Source organism: Mesoplodon mirus (assembly GCF_964341445.2).
Source record: "Mesoplodon mirus genome assembly, chromosome: 7".
In the NCBI taxonomy this organism is placed as follows: domain Eukaryota; kingdom Metazoa; phylum Chordata; class Mammalia; order Artiodactyla; family Ziphiidae; genus Mesoplodon; species Mesoplodon mirus.
The window spans coordinates 80,567,449-80,592,337 of NC_138983.1; the positions used below are offsets into that span (position 1 = coordinate 80,567,449).

General features: G+C 42.9%; 1 protein-coding gene and 1 pseudogene across 2 annotated transcripts in view; both read left to right on the top strand.

Annotated features, from left to right (window-relative positions):
* LOC309808000 (forkhead-associated domain-containing protein 1-like) overlaps window positions 1-5,378 on the top strand; it is a gene marked incomplete at both ends in the record, with an annotated part of 98,335 nt that extends 92,957 nt beyond the window's left edge. The window contains one exon of the mRNA XM_082628011.1: window positions 5,262-5,378. Coding sequence (XP_082484137.1) covers window positions 5,262-5,378 — 117 coding nt within the window. The remainder of the gene's footprint in view (window positions 1-5,261) is intronic.
* LOC309808828 (centrosomal protein of 78 kDa-like) overlaps window positions 1-24,889 on the top strand; it is a 1,511,271-nt pseudogene that overhangs the window by 1,327,511 nt on the left and 158,871 nt on the right. The window lies entirely within an intron of this gene.

Here is a 24,889-nt window from a genome sequence, read left to right on the forward strand (position 1 = left end):
CCCACCGCTGCCCCGAATGACCCTGAGTAAGTGGCTTGACCTCTGTATCCCAGGTTCCTCAACAAAAGCAACCAAAACTGTTAGCAAGGGGCCTACTCCGTGGGGCAGCAGGAGGGTTAAATGGCAAAATGCCTGCAGTGCCTGGCACATCACAAGCCCCGTTTCTAAGGGGGAAGAATAGGCAGCTCATGGATGGGTGGGGATTCCTCTATTTCTTTCAGGGAGCTTCCTGCCAGCTGACGCCTTCCCCGGTCCTCCCAAAGCCGCCAGCTCTTATGGGACGCGCTCTTCTCTTTGGTGAATACGACTAGGCCACGGCCAAGAAAGGACCCAGATACCTTTTGTGAAAGGGCTAAGGCTGGGATTTTCAAGAGGAAATTTTTAAATGCACAGAAGTTGCCACTTGGGAAGCACGCAAGCCCTTTCTCAGGGCTTGAAGTGGAAGAAAGGCTGAAGGGCACCGGCTGCTTCTGGCAGGAGAAGCCGCTCAGCTCTCCTGCCAATCAAATCTCCAGCCAATCAAGTCCTGGCTAGGGGGCGTGACCACCGCTTTGCCTTGTGGTCTCAGCCAGGAAAAGCCCCTAACCTTCCCTCTGCTTAATTAGCTCAGATCCCTCTTCTTTAAGATGAGAATAAAAATGGCACCTAGCTCGTAGCCTTCCCAATGGGAGCTTGTATACAAAAGCCTTAGCACATAGGACCACAAAGCATTCACCCTCTCCTACCATCGTCATTATCCTCACTATTCTCTTTAACTCACTATCTTCCAAGATTTCCTTGGGCCCAGGTATTCTCAAGATTCTGGCTTCCTCTGTGCCACTTGTGTGTTTTGTTTGTTTGTTTGTTTTTGCGGTACGCAGGCCTCTCACTGTTGTGGCCTCTCCCGTTGTGGAGCACAGGCTCCAGACGCGCAGGCTCAGCGGCCATGGCTCACGGGCCCAGCCGCTCCGCGGCATGTGGGATCCTCCTTGACCGGGACACGAACCCGTGTGCCCTGCGTCGGCAGGCGGACTCTCAACCTCTGCGCCACCAGGGAAGCCCCACAATTGGTAGATGTTGTGTAGGAGGAGCGTGGGATGGGAGGGGCTTGGGGTGGTACTCTTCCACCCACAATGATGAAGTAGAACCATGTGGCCAGGCCTATGCAGCATACGGATAGAAGAAGGCTAAAGAAGAAGACCCTCCCGCACCCCCTTCATCACATCCCAGTGTGTTCAGTAAAGTTCAGGAAAAGCAGGTGCACAGGGGCCAGGCTCTGCCCTTCAGTGCCCAGTTGCCCACTGACGGAACTTAATCCAGGAAGGAATTTTGCAGCAATGTTCAAACTGGGGTTCCCTGGAGCCTTTGGGTGCCATGGAAAGGTGTGACTCTCAAAGCACACACACCTTTCTCCCGCCAGAGAAGCTCTCCATTATCTTATACCCCAAGTTCCTCATGGGATTTTGCTTGGATAAACGGTTCTGCAAAAAAAAAAGGCGGGGGATGGGGTGGGAGAGAAGAAGGCTGTTGGTTTACAACTAACCCCTGCTTTATAATATCTGGGAATTTGGATAGTGATTGTCTCAACTGAGTTTGTGATAAATACTGAGTGGCTGCAGGCTCGAGGCCTTCTCCACGGAAAATGCCTGGAGGGCAACTGTCAGTTCAATACGGGCCCATCAGCCTTCACAGACAGTCCTCTGAGGGTAGAGTTAGCATCCTTCTGGGAGAATGGAAGAGTCTTGTAAGCACCTATGCCCTGTCCCAAAAGACAGCCTTATTTCCTCCCTGAGTTTTGTGACTACCCGGTAGGGTTGCCAGATTTAGGGGAAAACAAACAAACCAAAAACACGATGCCCAGTTAAATTTTAATTTCAGATAAACAACAAAAGCTATTCAGTATAAATGTCCTAAATATTACACGGGGCATATTCACACTCACAAATTTGTTGGCTTCATTCTGGAATTCAGATTTAACTGGGCATCCTGTATTTTATCTGGCAACCCCTCCAACATTTACTGAGCACCAACTAGACACCAAGCAGGGAGGTTCTGAAGCAGGTGTCGCAAGATGGCAGCCCACAGATATATTCCATTTGGCTCATGGGATTTTTTTTGAAGTTACATTTCAAAATAGGGCAGTTTCCTGGAATACTCTGGATTTCCAGCTTCTCTGGGAAACTTGGAAGATCTGGCGACCCTAGGCCCACAGACCCACAAGCCACCATCACAAGCCTCCATCTTCCAGGCCCCTTAGAAAGGCCCTGGGCTCATGTGTTTGCTGCTGTCCACCACCACCCCAGCTCACTTCACCCACTTCTTTTACTTTCCTGGCCGCTGTAGGAATCAGGTTGGCGACCCCAGTGGATGCTCAGGGCTCTAGGAGAACGTCTCCTTCCTGACACCACTGCACATTCACCTGCGGAGTGTCAGTCTGCAAGGGAGACCCCAGTTCCCTCTCACTTTTGTGTCTCCAGTGCCTAGGGGATGCTCTTTCTTTGATGAGCTGCCCCTGAGGTGCAGGGTCTTGAGCAGATCAGGGTCAGCAATAGTAATCAAACCCCAGGGGAGTGGCAAGCTCCAGGTTTTCAGTGATGCTGGCTTCCCAACAGGCCCCTGTAGTCCCTGCCAGGGAGGTTAGCCACTGGAGCTTTCAACATTTCCACTGGGTGGAAAGCCACTGGACATCTACAGCCTCTTCCACTGATCTAGGAGGCTCTGCTTCCAGCTAAAGCAGATCTGTCCTCCAAGAAGAATACAGTATCCTTCATAGCCTTCTTGGTTGACCACCTCCTTCTCTGCTGGAATCTGGAACAGAGATTCCCTAAAAGGTGCAGCAGGACAGTGTAGCGTTGCCCCAAAGCCACACCCCCTTCTGCAGACCTCTATCCTCACCTCCTCACCTAGGAAGGCTCAACATTCCATCCAAATGGGTAGCATCTGAAAGTTGAGAAAAATCCATTTTTCTCTGATGCAAAAGGCAAAGAAGAACATACGCTAAATTTTGTCAATATTCTTTCTGTGTTAAAGAGACGAATGTTTGGAGAGCTGATGAAGAACTCAAAGATGCAGAACTCACATTTCCAGGTGAGCCAGAAGAGAGAAGAGAGAAAACCCTAGAACGTCAGCAGGAAGCCCAGTGGACAGTTATCCCACATCTATTATGTATTGAGCATTTGGCATGTGCCGGGCACAGAGCCAAACACTCGACGTGCAGTATCTCTTTTAAGCTTCACAACAACCCTATAGGGTGGGTGTTGTTATTATACCCAATTTACAGATGAGGTGTCTGAGGCTCAGAGACTTTCTTTGTCCAGAGCCACACAGCTCAGTAGGAGAGCTGGGAATCAGTGCAGATCTGACACCCAGGTGAGTGCTAGCTTTTCCTCCTTTAGGTTAGAAACCTCCAGGTAATAAACCTGATACATTTCCAGTGGTATTTCTCTTAAATTTCAAGGAAACATCCTCTAGAATTCTCTTCAAAGTTGAGAATTAAGACTATGAAATCTTGAACATGTTGAAACATTGCCATTGACAAATCAGCCCTGGAACTGGAATTAAGCCAGTCCACGTTCCCACTTTGCAGACAGTAGAGGCGAGCTCTCAGGAAGCTAGAAAGCCAAACACATTTTGGTTGAATATGAGAGAGGAGACATTCAAGTTTGATAAAAGGCCACAGTCATGCTGAGGCAACCAAATTATCATGGGAAGAAACGAAGATATTCTAGGTGAGGGATATATTTGAAAAATAGAAGCTTCTCAACCAGCATCCTTGTGCTAAGACCAGAAGGTGGTTACTCCCCAGAGCAGGATGTTAAGAGGATAGAGAGCATCCTGAGGGCCCCACTTGATCTGAGACGTTTGCCACCCTGCAAAGTGGAAACGACTGGAAGTTTGTTACTTATTCACTCACATATATGACTGAGCTGGGAGGAGGCAGAAACTGCCCTACATCTAGGTTTTGTCTGAGGACCACCTGCGGATGTGAAATGGCAGAGGAGATATTGGGATGGGCCCCGGATGTTGTGGGAACATTGTGCTTCTCTGAGATGTGAGACGCCCTGGAACTTCACGCTGCCTCTGGCTTTAACAGAAGCGGGGCAGATGGTGCTTCGGCTAAGAGCAAAGAGCCAGCTTCCCATTCTCCCTGCCCTCCAGCCTGAGCTTAGAAGTTTGGTGTCTAGGATCTCCTCAGTACAGAAAGGTTTCCTCCAGGTTCCTTGCCAAGTGTACCTTGGGCGACTCCATCCCCAAGAGTGGGCCTTGGGCTTCCCTGGTGGCGCAGTGTTTGAGAGTCCGCCTGCCGATGCAGGGGACACGGGTTCATGCCCCGGTCCGGGAAGATCCCACATGCCGCGGAGCGGCTGGGCCTGTGAGCCATGGCCGCTGAGCCTGCGCGTCCGGAGCCTGTGCTCCGCAACGGGAGAGGCCACAACACTGAGAGGCCCGTGTACCGCAAAAAAAAAAAGGGGGTGGAGGGGGCTTTTTTAAGGATATAGGGGTGAGTGCCTCATAAAAACTGGGAGCTGAAAGAGAGACTGGCCTCGAAATAGAACTGGTAAGCCATCAGATCTCAGGCATCATCTCTTTTACACACACACAAGCATGCGCACACGCACACATAGGCCGTATCTCCTCTCTGTGTCTCTGTGTGGCTCCCCTGATCTCTGCTCTCTCCAGTCATGTGACAGGAAGGAATGACCTCATGGTCCCCCAGTTCAAAGGACCAGCCCAGGAAGCAAGTAGCATCTTAGAACCCATAACCCAAATCCTGGGAGTGACCATCTTAAAAGCCCAGCCCGTGCTAAGTGCCCGATCAGCTATGACCAGGGACAGAGTCACACACATGGCTGCCTGGATCCAGGAGTAGTGCTCAGAAAAGGGTTAGACAGACCCCCTAGAGTATGCTGCATTTTACCCTCCTAAGACATCAGAGACATAAGGCATTCAGTTCAGTAACAGCTTTTCGAGAGAAAGTCCATCCCAATGAAATTGCCTATCATCAGAAACTGCTGGTTCAAAAAAAGATGCAAATGTCAGAAGAAAACGTTATCTGTGTATCTGGAAGAGTGTACACCAAAATGTGAATAAGGTTACCTGTGGGTAGTGTGATAATGGTGGATCATTTTACCTTCGTTTTGCTCACGTCTATGTGTATATATAAATATTTTTTACAACAAAGATTTTATTTTCAGTAAAAAAAAAAAATGCCATTTGAGAAATATTTGGGGATCTCCCTACAATTATAGAGTTTGGGCATTTGTTGCTCTTGCTTGTTGTAGGTTGGAGCCAGAAAAGGCACCCCAAAGATGGACCAAGGAAGGGAGATGCTGAAGAGAGAAATGTCCAGCAAATCCAGCCAGAGCCTTCTGTTTTCTAAACCTGGTGGAAGGAACTAGAAACGTCGTCCCGCTGGGCCTCGCGTGATCCTCCGTGAGTCAGTGTAACTCTTCTGCGTCCAACTACTAAGATGCTTTTTTAGGACATTAAAGGTTGCTACCCTAGTGTGTTGCTTCCTAGACTGGTATTTTGCACAATACTGTATTTTGGAGTGTGTGAGGAGAGGGGTTCTTTTCACAGATATTATGAATGTAAACATACACAGGCATATGAAGAATAAGTTTGAAATTCAGACTCCTAGGCCTGGTAGATGCAATTATGTGTTTGGGTAGTGACAAACCCAAATGTCATACCTCCAAGGAGCTCTGAGAAGCCCGCAGTGGAGAAAACCCAGGGCGTGTACTGGGGCCACAGGACAGAATGGTAACCTCAGGGCTGTTGGGGCCATGGTATAGTGCATTTATATCTGAATTGATTATAATAAATGTGAACAGCAACCAGTTTTATCGCTTCCATAACAGTGAGTCATGTTTATATGGCGCTCTGCGGTGTTCAAAACACTTCTCGTCTAATCCTCTCTCAAGCCCTGGGAGGTAAATAGCATTATGTTCCCCATTTTACAAATGAGGAAGCTGAGGCCCAGAGAGGTTAAATGGCCCACCTAAAGTCACACAGCTAGTAAATTGAAGAATTGGGGCTGGAACCCAGGTTTCTAACTCCATCTCACGCTGCCCATTCTGCCGCACCAAGACAGCCCAGTAGGTCAAGTCCCAGGCCATCAGGACAGACCAAGTACCCAGTCATCAAAGAACACACACTGCCCAGGTGGACACACCCCTTTCCTGTGGTGTTTGAAGAGACCCTCATTTTTGCCTTCTCTCCAGCCATCTGTTCTCTCCCTGCCTTTCTTGTACGGCCAGAGACCACCAAACAAAACAGGAGGAAGAGCCAGAAGCCATGAATATCATTTATTTTTTATTTTTAAAAAGCCACAATAAAAGTATTTTGATATTTTAAAACCAAATGCATTCTTTATACTGATTAAAACTAGAAGGAAATGGGAAAAATGATTGGCATGATCTTCCACTAAAGGTACTTCTTACACAGTGAGAAGGGGGAGCATCACCTGACCTTAAAAATAATCTTGAAAATCCCAGCAGTTTTCCATAAAGAACATATTACTTATACTGTACCATATCCCCAAAATCCAAAACAGCAATCTCCAGCACCAGAAAAGATCACTTGGTCAGGCAGTAGTTAAGTAGCTGGCTCATGTTTGGAAGCCAAATTGTGTGGGAAAAAAATACTTTGGTTGAATACAAATATTTGAATTTGCATAAGTTAAATGTAATGCCTATGTGGCTCCACTGTATTTGAGGTCTTTCAAAGGACGTGTTAATCTTTATCATATCAACATTGCAACCCACAATGGCAATGTCCTTTCTTCACTCCTTGAACTAGATGGTTCTTTAGGTGTCTCCTCAGCCACACACCCCTTTCTCTGAGAATGCACATTCCCCAACCAGGTTTACCCTACCTACTGCTGCTCTCTTGGCCACACCTGACTGGCTGATCAGTAGATAGTCTACCCAAGCCAGACCAATCAGGTTTCTCTTCTAACCCAAGCTGGGCCAATCAGCACCTGTGCCCTTGATATTTGGAAGTGGGACATGGAGTTACCACACAGGTCATTAATGGCCCGGAGCTGAAAGTCTTGATGCAGTTCCCAGCTGGGGTGGCCATTTCTCCCACTGTGTTTGGAGAAACAAAGCCAGTCTTAGAAAGAGATGGCCAGGATAGATAAGCAACAGGTAGAGACAAGAAACCAAGCCCCAGGGAATTCCCTGGCCGTCCACCCTGCGCTTTCACTGCCAAGAGCCCGGACTCAATCCCTGGTCAGGGAGCTAGGATCCCATAAGCCACACCGTGTGGCAAAAAAAAAAAAAAGAAGAAGAAACCAAGACGACCCCCAGTGAGACAGTGCAGCAGACACTACAAGCCCCTTAGTCATTGCCTCCCTCTACTGTATAAGCAGCACGCGAAATGCCCTCATTTCCCAGCCTCCCTTGCAGCTAGACCTGGCTGTGTTGTTCAGTTCTGGCCAGTGACATGCAGGTGAAGGCCCTGGGCAGGGCTTCCCTTCTGGAATTAAAGGCAAGGCTTTGCTAGGAGAAAGTTTTTCTCTTTGTCCCTTTGCCTTGTCTCCTTTTCCTCTCCTGGAGCTCGGACTTGGAGCTGGAGCAGCCATGTTGGGGATCACCAGGTAACAAGCCAGAGACCAAAGCCCACCTCAAAGGACAGTGGAGTGGAAAGACATGAAAAGCCTGGGTGGGAGCCTAGTGGCATCACTGTGCTCTGCACTGTACCTGAACTGCCTACCTCTGTACATCCTGTTGTAGAAATAAATCAATCCTATCAGTTTCAGCCACTGTAGTCAGATGTACCTGTTTGTGCTGTGGAGCAAATCACTCAAAAGTTAGTGACTTAAAATGGCGACTATTAGTTCTCCTGATTCCAGGCGTCAAGCTGGCCACTTGTACTGGTCTGGTTGGTTTGGCTGGGGCTAGTTTAGGGTGGTTTCGTACATGCCTGCCTGGTCATTGCCAGGCAAGCTGGGTTAGGACAGTGGTTCTCAACTGGGGGCATTTTGCCTCCCAGAAGGCATTTGGCAATGTCTGGACACACTTTGGTTGTTAAACTGGGGTGGGGGTGATACTATCATCTCGGGGTAGAGGCCAGGGATGCTGCTAAACATCCTGCAGTGCACAGAACAGCTGCCCACAACCAAGACTTATTTGATCCAATATGTCAATAGTACCGAGAATGAGAAACCCTGGTCTAGAAAGGCCTCAGCTGGGAAGTCTGATTCTGCCTGGTGTGGTCCCTCATCACCCAGCAGGCCAGACCAGGCCACGTGTGGTGGGTACAGGTTTCCAAGAGCAACAGGAGAGAGAAAGCCCCAAAGCACACTTTTCAAGTCTCCACCTGCCATGTGTTTGCCAACATCTCATCAGACAAAGCAAGCCACATGGCTAGAGTTCATTTGGGAGGGGCTCCAAATTTTTACCATCTACCCACATCCAGGTTTCTGTTATTTAAAGCTGGAGGCAGCGCGCGCCCAGAGCGTTAACGGGCGGGGGCCGGGGTGTGGAGTTGGGAGGTCAACTGGGCCTCCTGGTAGCCTCCCTGAGTTCAACCAATCCAGTGAGGAGAAGCCGTGGGCGGGGCGAGCTCCGCTGCCAGAGCGGCGTGAAAAATTTCCCAAGGCAGAGCAAAAACCTTTCCTGAGCGACTGAGCATGCCCGCTGGTGAAAGGTCCAGCCCAGCTTTCACCACATTCCAGACTCCAGAGGGACTTTTCTGAAACCCAGAGAATTGACCATGTCCTCAAACAGCTTAAAAGTCTTCCATGGCTCCCCCATGCCTCCTCAGGAAAAAAAGATCACACTTCAGTGGGTTTTTTATGCTTCATCCTCAACCAATTTCTTCAGCCATGTCTCCCACTACTTTTGCAAGAACTCTTTTGCTCCACGGATGTTGCAAACTTGCAGCTTCTCATACACACCATGTTCTCTGTGCACACAGGTTCACCTACCTGCGATTCTCTGCCCAGGCCCTCTCTACCAGGATAATTGCATCTGTGCTTTCTAGGTCTATGAAGACAGTCATGCTTCATCCCTCTGGCATAGCTCTTGTTTTTTTTTTTTTTTTGCATCTTTGTTGGAGTGTAGTTGCTTTACAATGGTGTGTCGGTTTCTGCTTTGTGGCAGGGTGAATCAGTTATGCATGTGCATGTGTTCCCATGTCTCTTCCCTCTTGCGTCTCCCTCCCTCCCGCCCTCCCGGTCCCACCCCTCTAGGTGGTCGCGGGGCGCCGAGCTGATCTCCCTGTGCTGTGCGGCTGCTTCCCACTAGCTATCTATTTTATGTTTGCTGGTGTATATGTGTCCATGGCATAGCTCTTCTTATTCTGTGTTGTGAATATACTCTATGTGCTCACATGTCTTATCTTCACTAGAATGTGAGCTACTTGAGGGCAGGGGTCTTGGCATATTTTACACCTGTATGGAACTCTAAGACCTAGCAGGGTGCCTGGCACAGGGTAGACACTCAATAATTGCTTATTGAATAAATGAATGGATTATGAGCTCCATGAAGGAAAAAAAAAAAAAAAAAGCTGAAGGCATTCCAACTGATGCAGAAAGTTGCCCTGATTCCTGATGACTTTCTGGTTCTTGGTTTCTTTCCTTGGAAAGGCCCATTGTAATGCCTGCCCTTGGGTTCCACTAGGACTTTTTGTATCACTCAAGATTCTCTGGTTGCAACCAACAGAAATCTCCTGTGGCTAACTTAAACAGAAAAGGAGTTTACTGAAAGGAAATGCGGAAGGTTAGAGAATCAACGGGCAAGCAAAGCTGAGGAGTCTGGACAGGCAGGAGCCATCTTTTCTTCCCCGTAGATGTCCCCTTTTTTGCTTCAGCCGGTTTGAGTTTCTGTTATTTGCAACCAAAATGGCATTTACTAAGACGCTCTGCACAGCCCCAACTGGTAGCTCTGAGAAGCTACCAGCGACCTTTCTTTCCCCTGACGTTGTACCAAGGGACAGCAAGGTACCTGCAGTCCCCCCACCAGAACTCCCAATCTTCTGATCCCCCAAGAAGCTAAGCCAAACAACTTCCTTCCACCCTTGCCAATGGGGGCCCATTTGGATTCGTGACTTTGCAGATAAGGTGCCCTTCTCCAGCAACTTGGCAGAGCCAGCAGTGCCTGCTGTTGTGGAAACCGGGGTCATGAAGTGTCTACGGAAGAAAACAGCTTCCCCTGGATCCGTGTTGCTAAGTGTGTTCCTGGTAAGTGGAGTGGTTTCCAATTTTTTAGCGTCTTAGGAATGAAAGCAATACACTAACGATGAGAGGAAACCCAAAATCTGCTAATGCATTTATTTTATTATTATTATTATTATTATTTAAATTTATGGCTGCATTGGGTCTTCGTTGCTGCGCCCGGGCTTTCTCTAGTTGTGTCGAGCAGGGGCTACTGTTTGTTGCGTTGCGCGGGCTTCTCATTCCATGGCCTTCTCTTGTTGCGGAGCACAGGCTCTAGGCATGGAGGCTTCAGTAGTTTTGGCTCGCAGGCTCAAGAACGCAGGCTCAGTAGTTGTGGCGCACGGGCTTAGTTGCTCCGCGGCATGTGGGATCTTCCTGGACCAGGGCTTGAGCCTGTGTCCCCTGCATTGGCAGGCGGATTCTTAACCACTGCTCCACCAGGGAAGCCCCTCATTTACTCTTAATGCTTCCCCCTGTTGAGGACAAACAGGAGGAAAAAAGAAAGGGCAGGACTTCCTTGGTGGCGCAGTGGTTGAGAGTCCGCCTGCCAGTGCAGGGGACACGGGTTCGTGCTCCAGTCCGGGAGGATCCCACATGCCACCAAGTGGCTGGGCCCGTGAGCCATGGCTGCTGAGCCTGTGCGTCCAGAGCCTGTGCTCCGCAGCGGTAGAGGCCCCAACAGTGAGAGACCCACGTACCGAAAAGAAAAGAAAAAAAAAAAGGGCAATAGCAAGGTTTCAAATGAGCTGAGAAATGACCTTCTAAAAGGGCTCTCAATCTGGCCTCTGGTAGATGTCTGTCGGGGTTTCTGCCCAGCCTAGACCTTCCTCAGGAGAGAAGACGTTTAGGGCTTACAGTGGGCTGACTGGTGGCCCCAAAGATCTCAGGCTCTAATCCCTGGGACCTGAGAATGTTACCTTACAAGGTAAAGTTTTGCAGATATAAGGATTTTGAGTTGAGACTATCCTCGCCCTAAGTGCCATCTGTAAGTGTACTTATAAGTGAGAGACAGGAGGAGATTATATACAAAGAAGAGGCGGAGGCAGTGACCACAGAGGCAGGACTAGAGTGCTGCACCTACAAGTCAAGGGATGCCAGCAGCTTCTGTGGTTAGTCTTTTGAACTCCTTGGCTTTTCAGCTCCTAGGCTGTAAGATTTGAATCAGCAAATGCCCCAAGGAGAAAAGCTGCACCAAATGTCAAGCTTGCGTCTGTGTTTCCCTTCTCTCCAGAACTTGGCCCACATGTCTTGGTGTCTCTCTAACATTCAGATGCCAGCGAACAGATGTTTTCTTACTTTATCCAGGTTTTCTAAAATTTCTTTAGACATCACCTGATCTTATGTTATTATTGAACTACCATCTCAATTACACCTAGGAAGAAAATTTACAATTTTTAGAGAAAATGGAACCCTGGTACAGTGTTGGTAGGAATGTAAACTGGCACAGCCACTGTGGAAAACAGTATGGAGGGTTCTCAGAAAACTAAAAATAGAACTACCATATGACCTGGAAACTCAACTCCTGGGTATAAATCCGAAAAAAACAAAAACACGTGTTTTCAAAAACATGTATTTGAAAAGATACATGCACCCCAATGTTCAGAGCGTCATTATTTACAATTACCCAGATATGGAAGCAACCTAAGTGTCATCAAGAGATGAATGGATAGGGGCTTCCCTGGTGGCGCGGTGGTTGAGAGTCTGCCTGCCGATGCAGGGGACACGGGTTCGTGCCCCGGTCCGGGAAGATCCCACATGCCACGGAGCGGCTAGGCCAGTGAGCCATGGCCGCTAAGCCTGCATGTCCGGAGCCTGTGCTCCACAGCGGGAGAGGCCACAACACTGAGAGGCCCGCGTACCACAAAAAAAAAAAACTGAGTGACAACTTAAATGATATATGAAATATTTTGCTGACTTACAAGAACATGCAGAATTAATTATGACCCAGTTGAAATGTTAATTTTATTTTAATGTGTATGTTGGGGTGGAGTCTTCAAGGTGCCAGAAAACAAGCATTCACCCATCCTGTTTGGAACTGCAGCACACAGACACCTTCAGTTACCAGTTCTGTTCATTCCACAGAATCATCTTGAGAAAACATACTGTTTTTTATGGACCTGGTATATATCTTAATTAGTTTGAAGAATTTCCCAAATACCTGTTAATATGTAGTTCTCCAATTCCAATCTTGTCACGTCCTGTACCAGTGACACAGCACAGAGGAGTTTTATTTCTCTTTCTTTCTCTGGGTTGTTCAGAATCCAACGAAAGAACAATGGAATGTCATCAAAGAGATCAGGGTTCTTGACTCAGATTTACCATAAAATAATAGTGTCCTCTTGGGAAATTTATAGTTATTCTAGGCCCCTTTCCTTTTCTTTCCTTTGACAGAGCTGCACTAGGTGACCCCAAGGAACACTGCACTCTTTGCAGTCGTAGCTTAGATGTTACTGGTTTTTCTGAAACAAATGAGGACAATGACACGTGAAACTGTGCAGCATCTGTGTAACTATGTGTTCTTAGAGTTGCCTCCATTTTACAGGTGATAAGATGGCTGAGCACAAAAGTAGATGTCTTGACCAGAGGTTCCAGAGTAGACGGAACTGAACCTCAAGTTTCCTTCTTTCCTGAAGCTCACTTTGCCAAAACATAGGCTTCTGAATATTAAGCTGTAAAGCATATTATCAGTATGCTTTAAAAGAAGCAGTTCTTCTAGGATTTCCAATAAATAGCAGGAGGTTTTGAAATTCTTCAAAGATGATCTAATTTTGTGAGATTTACAGCTCTATTTTCCTGTCAAGCAAGTTGTATTAGTGCCAGATAATCACGTGAGCTTCCGGATGCTTCTCTGAACCTCTTGAAGTTTTCTTCTTGCTATCTGAAATTCATGCCAGATAAGCCTTTTTCTAGAGCGTACGTACATACTTGTGTGTTTTTATACAGAAAAGCGATGCAGTGAGTCAGGACGGGGGTTAAGCCCTCATTCTCAGAGTGGTGTTGAGCTCCTGGTGAAATATAATCATCATTTCCTCAGAATCGAAAAGCAGTTATCTCTAGTTTTTAATCCCATTAACTATTTATACATTTATGTATGATACATGTATTTATTGTACCTACTAGGTGTGTTCTCTTTGGGAAGTACAAAGCTCTTTGAGACATAGGTTGTTCATTTTTTTGTTTTCCCACAAATACTGTGACCTTTTGAGCAGGAAGGTCTATATTTTACTAACATCTAGAACCAGCAGTTAACACGGTGTCTAAGATGTAGTCAATAAATATGAAATACATAAATGAACAGATTTTTAAGGAAGGGCCAGGACATGAACAAATAGAAATTTTTCATTTTCAGTCACAAAGCAACCAGAGACATAAAACTGATACAGACAACAAGTGCTGTGGTCATTCAAAGAAGGCGTAGAAAAGATACAACAAGGATCTCCTCTATGGCACAGGGAACTCTACTCAATATTTTGTAATAACTTATAAGGGAAAAGAATGTGAAAAAGGAATCACTGTGCTGTACACCTGAAAGTAACACAACATTGTAAATCAACTATACTTAAATTAAAAAACAAACAGACAACAACAACAAAAAAACCCCGAAAGAGGTCATATAAGTTTTTATGAGATTCCATAAGAGAAGCCAAATGAGGACGGGAGAGACGGCTTTTGAATCAATTCGGAGGAAAAGTTACAGAGAAACTTGTCTTTGACCTGAACTTGAGTTTCCATTAAAATTGCATCGCAGAGATATTACAGATGAAGGTAATCACATAAACTTACTACACTGAGACTTGCAGAGGTTATGAGTGTTGTTCAAGATCCCAAAGCAAGTGCATTGTGGAATCAGAATTTTAAGTGAGGCCTAATGAACTAAAAACAAACAAACAAAAAAACAAACCCTTTCTGTGATACCATGTTGCCTTTGAAGTCGTTCTATTGGTGGGTTGGTAGAAACTGGTTCCAGTGTTTCTTGCAGGAATGACTAGTTCTGTCCCCACCGCGGCCCCCCACCCCCGAGTTGATCCTCAAAGTTTCCTTTAGAATGGACTTGCTAAAATGCAGACCTGCAAGTATTCATGACGCCTGTGTCCAATCATTTCTCCTGCCACTGCCTACTTCACTTCTGGATTATATGAACAATTCACTGTCTTCATTTATGCTTTTCCCTCCTCCAAGAATTCCTTTCTCCCTATGGGGTACCTGGGCAACCCACTTCATTTTTCAAACCTCAGTTTACATATTATGTCTTTTGTGCAGTCTTCTTTTTAGTGTTGTGATCACACGCTCCTTTTTGCTACCCTTGCACTTCTTCATTCCTGGTTGTTGCACTCGCTACACTGTATTGTGATTGTATTTTTTACATATATCTGTGTTCTCCTGGGCAACATTCCTTGGGGCCAGGGACTACCTTTTTTCATCTATTGATGTTGCCTTAGCGTGTTACTTGTAGCGAAGTAGTTAGTTATAAAAATGAGATTTGATTAAATTGAAAATTGTTATGCACATATTAGTTATTATCATTTACAGATATAACAGGAAAAAATATTAATGTTGGTGCTGAAAGTTCACTTCTAGTAAATGGTGGTGGTACATGACTTCACTTATATTATTTTCCCCACTATTTTATATCTTTCTACCTAATATCTCTTCTTTATTTCCATCTCTTTCTTTATTACTAAACTAAGAAAAACAGGGATGAGGGTAGGGCTAGGCCATACTTGGCTGGAATAGTAAAGCAATTGTGTGGGGTTTTGGTGAGAAAATCCTGAAGCATACAGGTCTGCATCTTCCCTTTTTTCTTTTTTTTTTTTTTTTTGCGGTACGCGGGCCTCTCACTGTTGTGGCCTCTTCCGTTGTGGAGCACAAGCTCCGGATGTGCAGGCTCAGTGGCCATGGCTCACAGGCCTAGCCGCTCTGCGGCATGTGGGATCTTCCCGGACCAGGGCACGAACCCGTGTCCCCTGCATCGGCAGATGGACTTTCAACCACTGCGCCACCAGGGAAGCCCCTGTTTGAAGTTTTTTGATAAATAAGATTCGATAACACCGTTTTATAGAAACTTAGTTTGGACATTTCTGAACCTCTTTTCTTGTTTCCTTATGGAAGAAAGCTGCTTGTTTAGGGTTAATACTAATTCAATGGGGGTAAGATTTACACAGGACCAACCCTAGCATTCATAGTGTGTGGCACAGGAAACAACTTTGAATGGCCATTTCGAGGAACAATATACTTAAGTGTATACAATGAATAAAATGGATGAACTACACAAATTTATGAGTTGAAAACCATAGAATCATAGAATTTTCTCACTGTAAAGTCTCTTCCTTTTCCAACTGCTTAACTTCAACCTCTGTTAAAGCACTTCAGTAACAGGGAGTTCTTGAGTTTAAAATGCAGTCGGTCCATTTTAGAGTTGAAAGGTTCTACTTGTCAAAATATTCATCCTTTTATCAACCTAAACCTGTCTACTTGGTCTAAAATCTTCAGTGTGGGACAGTCTAAACCCTTTTTCATAGGACAACTCCTAAAATAGTTTAGAGCGACCACCTACTTCTCTCCTGGTCTTGCTTCATGTCATCTACTCCCAGTTCCTTCAATTACTTCTTATATAATAATATTTTAGATTCCAGACACTTTACTGAATTCATCACTTTCTTCAGTATAATAACTTATTTGCTGAATGTGATATTTTGATCCTAAAGGGATTTGTTTACTGTTTTCTGAAAAGAATTAAAACATAAAATGTCCAATCAACCAATAATTCTTCACCTAACATGATTCATATACACCAATTGATAAGGAAAAGTTAAAAATTCAAATTACTTCATTCTTAAAGCGTGATCATAGTATGTCCTTATTTATAATGTGCAGGAAATATGAATTTTCTTTCTGTGCATCTGTAACAGTGCCCTCTTGCAGGGTACAGAGGATACTCCATTGATGCTGCCTAATGATGTGTATGTGATATCCTGATATTTACTAAGAAGTTAGACATTCAGGAGGATTTTTTGTTCCCAACAGACATACATATATGAATTTTGATTCTCTATGTTTTGTGTGTTTCTAACTTTTATTATTCATCTATTGGCACTTAAGTGCATTCACCAAACTGCATCATAAACATCAAAGCAGATTACTTCACTTTACCTTTTATGAGATTATTATACTTATCAACCAATATCTGAGCCCTTAATATGGGCAAATCATCCTAGCCTGTTAAGCACAGAGGTACAGAGCATGGAGTTGAAAGGGCACACACCAAGATTTGAACAAATTACTTAATCTCTCTGAGTCTTCATTTTTGTATGTGAAAAATGAGAATAATTACAATGATTGAACTCAAGGTGGATCGTAGAAAACATCTAGGTGCTACATGTAAAGAGCTTGTTTGACTACCTGACAAAAATATCCATCCTTTATTAACATGATGGTGATGATGATGATGATGAAGCTACCAGCAGGTGTCCTTCTTAGGTCGGTAAGAATGGTGAATAAGCCACAAGATCATGTCTGTGAACATTTGCATTCTAAGGCTACACTGCCTTTGCCTTCCCAACTCCGGCTCCACTCCTCATCTGTCTAAACATTTCCCAAGATAGCTCAGGTCTTCTCCTCTATGAAGCTATTCTGAACTACTCCTCTAGAATGAACTTCAAATACATTGCTTGCACTTCTATTAATTTATATCAAGTACAAACTTCTGCAGTGGAATTGATTACACTTTATTGCAATTTTTGGCTCTATATCAACTTGCAACTCTTTTGAGGAAAGAAACTGGGTCTTATTCCTAGAAACGGAAACAGTGACAAGCAAATAAGTCATAAATGTCTAAATCAGCACATTGAAGTTATTTTTTCTAGAATGTTAGGGAAAACACTTAAGGGAAAGTCAGATTCATTGTTGTTCCCACAGTCCTAAGAATGGACTTTCTCATAACTTGTATAATTCTATATGTAGCAAGTGAAGATTAATCAATGGCAGGTTTTCCTTCATTTATATTTATATAATCTTAAACTAATTGAAGAAAAGCCATCTCATCCTTCTGAGTTAAGTTACAAACATTAAGCATTTTAATATTTAAATAAGAGTGAGACTAGCTTTCTTCACAATTCTGTGTTCTCATATTTTAAAAGGATGTCAAAATTTAAACTTTTTTGTCTATCATCTTCTTCCAGATTCACTTAAAGTGTGGTTCTTAACATAATCCCAAGTTCTGAAACTAATTGAAGGTTAAACATCTAGTGATTTCAACCTCTTTTGGTCAGCCTCAACATTTCCTTCAAAAATAATTCCCATTGACCACAATATCTATACTTCCAGTCTATTTTTCCCTATAAAAACAAGAAAAAGTTCACGGTGACAGTTCCAGGTTCATCCATGAGGGGGCAAACATGTCTCATACACACAATGAAGGGAAAACTAGTAATCAACTAGTTACACTGGGGAAAAAATGGACATGGTGTCAATAGCAAGATTTGGCCCATATTAGAAAGAAAACAGTGATCCATATCTGTTTGAAGATAATATGTTTGTTTAATTGTTACATTTCACTCATATTTTCAATGCCAGAGGAAGAACACCTGAAGGATGGTGCTCGGTGTAATAGTCAAACAAATGTCTCTTTAGAGAAAAGAAAAGCACTTGAAAACATTGCAAGCTCTGTTAAACTTATTTCTAGTCTAACAACTTTAAAATTAAAAGTAGTCTTGTAAAATGCATTTCTGAAAGTCTTTATCAAAAATGCATACCTCCCCTCAGATAATGTCACTGAATTAAGAATCAAGAAATTAGAGACAAGAATTCAGCTGAAAGAAACATGGAGAATTCCTGTGTAACAGAGTGAAATGTGGAGGTTCTAGCTGTGTTTGCCCTTACCATACCATTATCAGTCAAGATTTTCAGTTTTGTGTTCCAACCTGCAGTTAAAATCAAGTGTAGCGCTCAAGGCGTAATTCCTCAGTTCTCTGCTTACCCTGATTAGAGCCCATGGTCTGTCATTAGAATCACTCTTTTGCAGAGACACTGTGAAGTCCCTTGGCCCTCACTCTTAGTCATATTGGCAGTGCAAAATGCCAGCCCTAGTGAAATAGAACTTATGCCAATTCAGCGTCTGGGCCAAACAACTAAACATGGCTGGAGAAAAAAATGAGCAACCTTTCTAAGTTGCCTCATTTAAATTCATAATCATTTTACCCCATGTGAACTCTTAGTACTTACTAGAAAACTGATTGCTGAATCAATTCTCTTTTCTTCTGTCCTAGAGAACAATTTCATAACTCCTCTTTCTTTACGTCTATAACATGTCTTCCTCTAAATTCTCAGCTGCTTCCTAATTCACTGAGAATACAGGAGGGATCAAAATAGAATATCTGTGAACTCCAAACACCAAGTCTACCATCCTACCTGGATCTATCTGAAACCACGTGTTCTGCCTTCCTTCTTCCTTTGGCAGAAGAAATGTTTGTCCTCTGTTCTAAGGCCGAACCCTCTACTCTGCACTGGATACCTCCCTTCTGGCCGAATCAGGGATTTCTCTTCTACTATGTCTCCTCTTCCCTGTATCTTCCATTATTTGCTCTCTACCAGATGCTTTCATTAGCATGCAAAGGTCTAATACCTCTCATCTTAAAGGGAAAAATGCTTTCTTTCTTCCCATGTCCAATTCTAACCATTGCCCCATTGCTCTGCTCCTCTTTAGAGCAAAATGACTCAAACAACACAGCTCTACTTAATGTTTCATTTCATTATCTCCCACTGACCTAGTTTTGTCCTCTCCACTACACAGAAACTACTCTTCTTAAGGTTATTAGTGATATCTATTATATGTTGCCAAGTCCTAGATTAAATGATCAGTTCTCATCTTCATCTACCAGTAGGATTAATAATAACTCCCTCTTCCTCCTAACACCTACCACTTGGCTCATGAGACAATTCGTCTTATCTCCCTGCTCACTTCTTATATCCTTTGCCGAATCCTCTAGAGGATGGAGTGTCTCCTGGCTCAGTCCTTCAACATCATGTATTCTCTGCCTACACCTACTTATAAAGTGATTTCATCTTTAAATCTAGAGACTTTAAATACCATGATGATTTACCGATTTTCATCTACAGCCATGATAATCTCTTGCTGCTGAAATTCAGACTAATATATCCAGTTGTCTACTTCACATGTCCACACATGCCATCGCAAATTTAGTATGTCCAAAAACAAATTCTTAATCCTCTAAAGTTCTCTCTTGACCATCGCCTAAAAGACCCTAAGTGATTTTTCGCTAACCTAGCTTTCTAAACTTATCTTCTAACAATTTCCCCTTTGATCATTTCACTACAAACCAACTAACCTCCTAGTCTTTGGAACACATAAAGTATAAGCCCACCCACCTGCATACACCAAGCCTCTCTTTCAGTGTATTCATACGGTTTGCTCCCATACTTCTTTCAAATCTCTGCTCAAATGTTCCCTGACCACCCTATATACTTGCCCTAAACCTTGCATCATTACGCTGCTCCTTCATGGTCCTTCCACTAACATGCTATATTTATGTATTTATGGTGGTCTCCTTCCACTGGAACATAAGATCCATAAAGAAGAGATTTATTTGTTCACTCCTAGAGCCTACTGCTCTAGTGCCTAGAACAGCGGCACATATTAGACACTCCATCAATATCTGCTGAATGGATGAACATCCACTTGCCTGATGACCAAACACAGTTCATTGAAACTTACTTTTTAATCAAATTTCAATTTCCTCTTCTTATAAGCTTAAATTTGATTTGAAAAGTTGAATATTCCTTTTTATTAAAAAATGAATAATTATAGAGACATAATTCTTTATAAATACTATTTAATAATCTATTCATTACAATGCAAAAGTTTTATTCAAAGTATACCTTTCTCCAGAAGGGATTTTTTGGTTTTCTTAGATTCTTTAAAAACTTAAGGTTAAAAAATTTAAAGAGCAATGCCTAAGTACATTGTTTTATTTCATGACTTCTACATGATGATTTATTTTTAAAAGGGTTTATTTGAGAATTGCTTACACCACACTATTGAATGTATCATATGCCATTTACCAAGCATCTCACTTAAGTACACATACATTTCCCAATTAAATCTAGGCTTCCAATTATAGAATACTACCTGTATTATATAGGTCTGGTATTATATGTAAACTCCTTACCAGTAAAAACAAGGTAAATTCTTAGCGATGTCTAAAGAAACAGTTACTGTTCTGTTTGTAGTCATTTCCCTTCTTCCATTTTCCTATTTCTGTTACAGATATTCAATATGAAATATCAATCTTCATATGAATGATCATTTTCTTGTACTCTTGTATCCGTGCTTTCATATTAATGCAGGAAATTTTTAGTCCAGCTATAATTACTTGAACGCAATTCTATTTCTATTACTATAGCTTTGCCATCCCTAGACTACATTTGTGCATATTTTACATGATATAATTTCTGGCCTCATTGAAAGGGTAGATGTTTATCATAAAATTTTAAGATTTCTGTAGAGTATGATTAATCAACCTAAGCTGAGCAGCTATCACACACACACACACACACACACACACACACACACACACACACACAAAGGTACTATTATTATAGAAATTCTCCTCCTACCCTTTCTCATAAGTCAAAATTATGTAAAACAATATTGATTTTCATGCAGTGAGTGCCCAATTCTTTCCTAGTAAACTAAATTCCCAGCTTTAGGCAGATCCCTATGTAGTGAAGAGGGCAGGAGACCTGGCAGTCAGTGGATGACAGATGCCTGGGCCAAATCACCCTGACAACTCCTCTCCATAATAAATCTGAGAAGCTAATCTCTGCTAAATTGTTAATGGCTGCTAATCAGATACTGGATACATGGTTACCCCTCTTGATAGTATATTTGCATTTAAATGAGTCCTTTCTGGAAGGACTCCTTAAACCAAAGGAGTGGTTCTAATGCTGACAGCTTCAGGCACCCAGGGCCTCTGGCTCAGGTTTTCATATTGTCCTTTGCGGAGACGCATGATATCATGAGGCCATTTGATCTGTAATTCCAGAATATCAGAAAGGAATTACTGCAGACCTCAAAGTCATGATCCGAAGATTGTTTTTTCAAAAAGGGTTCTTCAATGAAAAGTCATAGATTAAAAAACTGATCTATTTCACCTCACCCTAGCCACTATTCATTAAATTAAATTATCTGGCATACTGGTGTGTGTCAAGTTCCAAGCAGATAGATTCAAACCGTACATGTTGACGTAAGACATTTCTCATTTCATTTTTTTTCTTTCTCTTTCCCCTATGTCTCTCGCCATGGTATAGCATCTGAAGCAGTTAATTCCTGCCATTTAATATCTTTAATTTTTGTTTTATCCCAAGCACCATCAACATTGATTGTCTCTATGAGTAAAAAGCACCTGGCAAGAGTACTTTCATGGATGAAGGAGCCTGAATTATCATGAGAAACTATCTATACCTCCAGTGAGTCTGGCTTCACAGAGTGAAAACTATACAAGGAAGGACAATCCAATATGTTATGTAACTGTCCCAAATCGCCACACTTAATCCCCACTGTCTCAAACAAATTGAAAGAAAAGATTAAACATCTACTTTCACTCTTAAGGACAAGCCTATGTAATAGCCACTGTTCTCCTTATTTCAAAAATGAGACAAAGTCAGGCTGTGAATGGAAGGATCCAATCCCCAGTCTGTTCAACTACAAAACCCCTGACCTTCAGGGTCATCCTTGTCTTCTTCTCATCCTCTGTCAACCTTATATGGACCTTTACCTCCAACACTGATACCTAGCAAATCCTTCCACTACATTATAAATTATTAACCATAAGGTTTAGCATGTTCTCTCTTCCAAGGTATTTAGAACTTTAAAGGAGAAAGAAGCCTGCCCAAGTGGACAAAGCTAACACCTATCAAGCATGAGCTCCCAACATTTGCACCAGACAATTTCACATCATCTCCTTATAAACTGACAATAATCTTTGTGAGGTTGAGATCCTCACCTTCTTTTTACTGTGGATCCTTTGACAATATGGAGTAGCCCATTTAAATAGTCTTAAAATAACACTTTTAAATTCATAAAATATAATACATAGAATCTCAAAAGAAACTAGTTACTATGTTTTAAATGCAGTCATTAGAATATTTTAAAAAGCAAATTTGTGATATAGAAACGAATGGGTATTTAAACTCATTAAATAGCAAGCTATAACAGAGACTCTACTAACTACTATACTTAAAAATAGTGATGTTGGGATGATGGGTTAACAATTCTGATACATGTGTACTGAAATTGAACAATTAAATAAATAGATGGTGGATGGTGGTAGCCACATTTCTCAATATTGAAGTATGAATTTACAGATAAACGAGGAGAAAGCTAAACTAATCTCAGCATTAATGGATTATAGTTGCAGACATCAGTATACACTCAGCTCAATATAGATATAGATAGTTATATATAGAAATGTTTACTGATATGTGTATATACATGGGTTACTATACGTATCTATTTCTTTGTTCTCTCAGTTAAGAGAGCCTAATCAAATAATACCCCATTAGCAACAGCACATCTAGAGCCCAGCTCTTGGTTTCTGTTACTACTCTCCAATAGAAGGAACCAGGGCTCCTCAGAGAAATGACTGATTCTAGGACTGGGGCAGGAAATACACAAAATGAGCCTGGAGCACCTTGTGGTACCAGAAAGTCAGGAAGTGTTAAACACACACACAAACATGCATGCTAAACACATATACACACAGATACACAGACACACACAAACTCACACACCCCAAAGGGAGTATGTCAAAGGAGCACAGGCGCCAAAAGCAAAAGCTCCCAATGGCCAAAGCTGGAACAATTCAAACAACAAAATAAAATAGTATTGGATTATAACCCAAAGGATAAAATAGATATCCACGAGTCTATACTGATATAAATAAATATCAATAATTGAATAAATTAATATTTGGGGGGAAATAGACAACTCTGTGTGGAAGAATTCCAAATATTTTATGTACATACTCTGTCCTCAAGGAGGTGGATCATAACTCTCCACTCTTTGGGTTTGTGCTTCACATAGTGACTTCCTTCCAACAAGTGTAGTGTGGAAGGGGTGGAGGAGTGACTTTCCAGTGGGGAAATCTGAGACACGACCTCAGCCAGGTTATCAAGGTCAACATCAACAGTCAAATCACGTGCATAGCATGTACCCTTGATAAGATGTTATAAAAAAGGTACTTTATCTGGTTGTCCTCCCAATAAACCATAATCCCAGCCTTACCATGAGAAAAGCATTGGACAGTTTACATTAGTGAGGTATGCTACAAAACACTTGATCACTGCTCCTCAAAACCGTCAAGGTTGGGGCTTCCCTGGTGGCGCAGTGGTTGAGAGTCCACCTGCCAATGCAGGGGACACGGGTTCGAGCACTGGCCTGGGAAGATCCCACATGCCAGGGAACAACTAAGCCCGTGAGCCACAACTACTGAGCCCATGTGCTGCAACTACGGAGGCCCAGGCGCCTACAGCCCGTGCTCCACAACGAGAGAGGCCACTTCAATCAGAGGCCGGCGCACTGCAACAAAGAGTAACCCCCGCTCTCTGCAACTAGAGAAAGCCCGCGCGCAGCAACGAACACCCAACACAGCCAAAAATAAATAAATAAATAAATAAATAAATAAAAAACTGTCAAGGTTATCAAAAACAAGAAAAGCCTGAGAAACTACCACAGCCCAGAGGAGCCTAAGGGGGCTTGATAACTAAATGTAATGTGGTGTCCTGGATGGAAGCCTGAAATGGAATTAAGGACACTAGGCAAAAGCCAAGGAAATCTGAATAAAGTACAGACTCTGGTTAATATTATTTTATTAATATTGGCTCATTAATTGTAAAAAAGGTACCACACTAGTGTACGGTGTCAATAATAGAGGAAATTGGGAATGAGATATATAAGAACTCTGTATTATCCCCTTAATTTTTCTGTATATCTAAAACCATTCTAAAATAGATATAGTCTGTTAGATAAAACAAAAAAGGTAATGATGATTTGATTGTGACATCAGAATAGTGATACTTTGAGATATCTATAAAACTGCCTTAGGAAATTGTCTGTGATATCTGCTGGGGATATAGGCACAGGTACTCCTAATATTATTGTGGTTTGTTGTCTGCATTTAGATTTAAAGGACATGCTAAATACTAAATTGCAGTTAGAGGTTAGTGAAATTAAAGATGTAATATTCCCATCCAGATTCCACATACACTTTGATACATATTAAGAATCCCCTGCTCTTTGGTGAGGTCTAATTTTATGAAAGTGAAACACAGAGAGATGAATTAGGTTGTTCCAGTTTTTAAAAAGCCCGCATTCTAGGGTCAAGAATTCTTACTGAGCCTTGTTGAAACTGTTTGCTACACTACCTCCTAATTTTGGAACTGCTAAACAGAGAGTTGGGAAGGCTTCCTAGAGTAAAAGTACTGCCTTGGCCTTGTGCAATTATACTGTTTAGATTGCTGGACAAATCCAAGGATAAAACTGGCCTGGAACTAGTGATGGGCAATTCCAAAAGCAAGCTGAATGTGAGAAGTTCACTCACAGAGAACCCTAGTGTCAAAGAGCCTCTCTACTTGGGAATGGCTCAACACTGGGAAAATAAACCCTGGTTCAGCTGTAAAGAGAGCACATCCTTGGCCTTTTTTCCCCCTTAAATCCGGAAACTGATGATC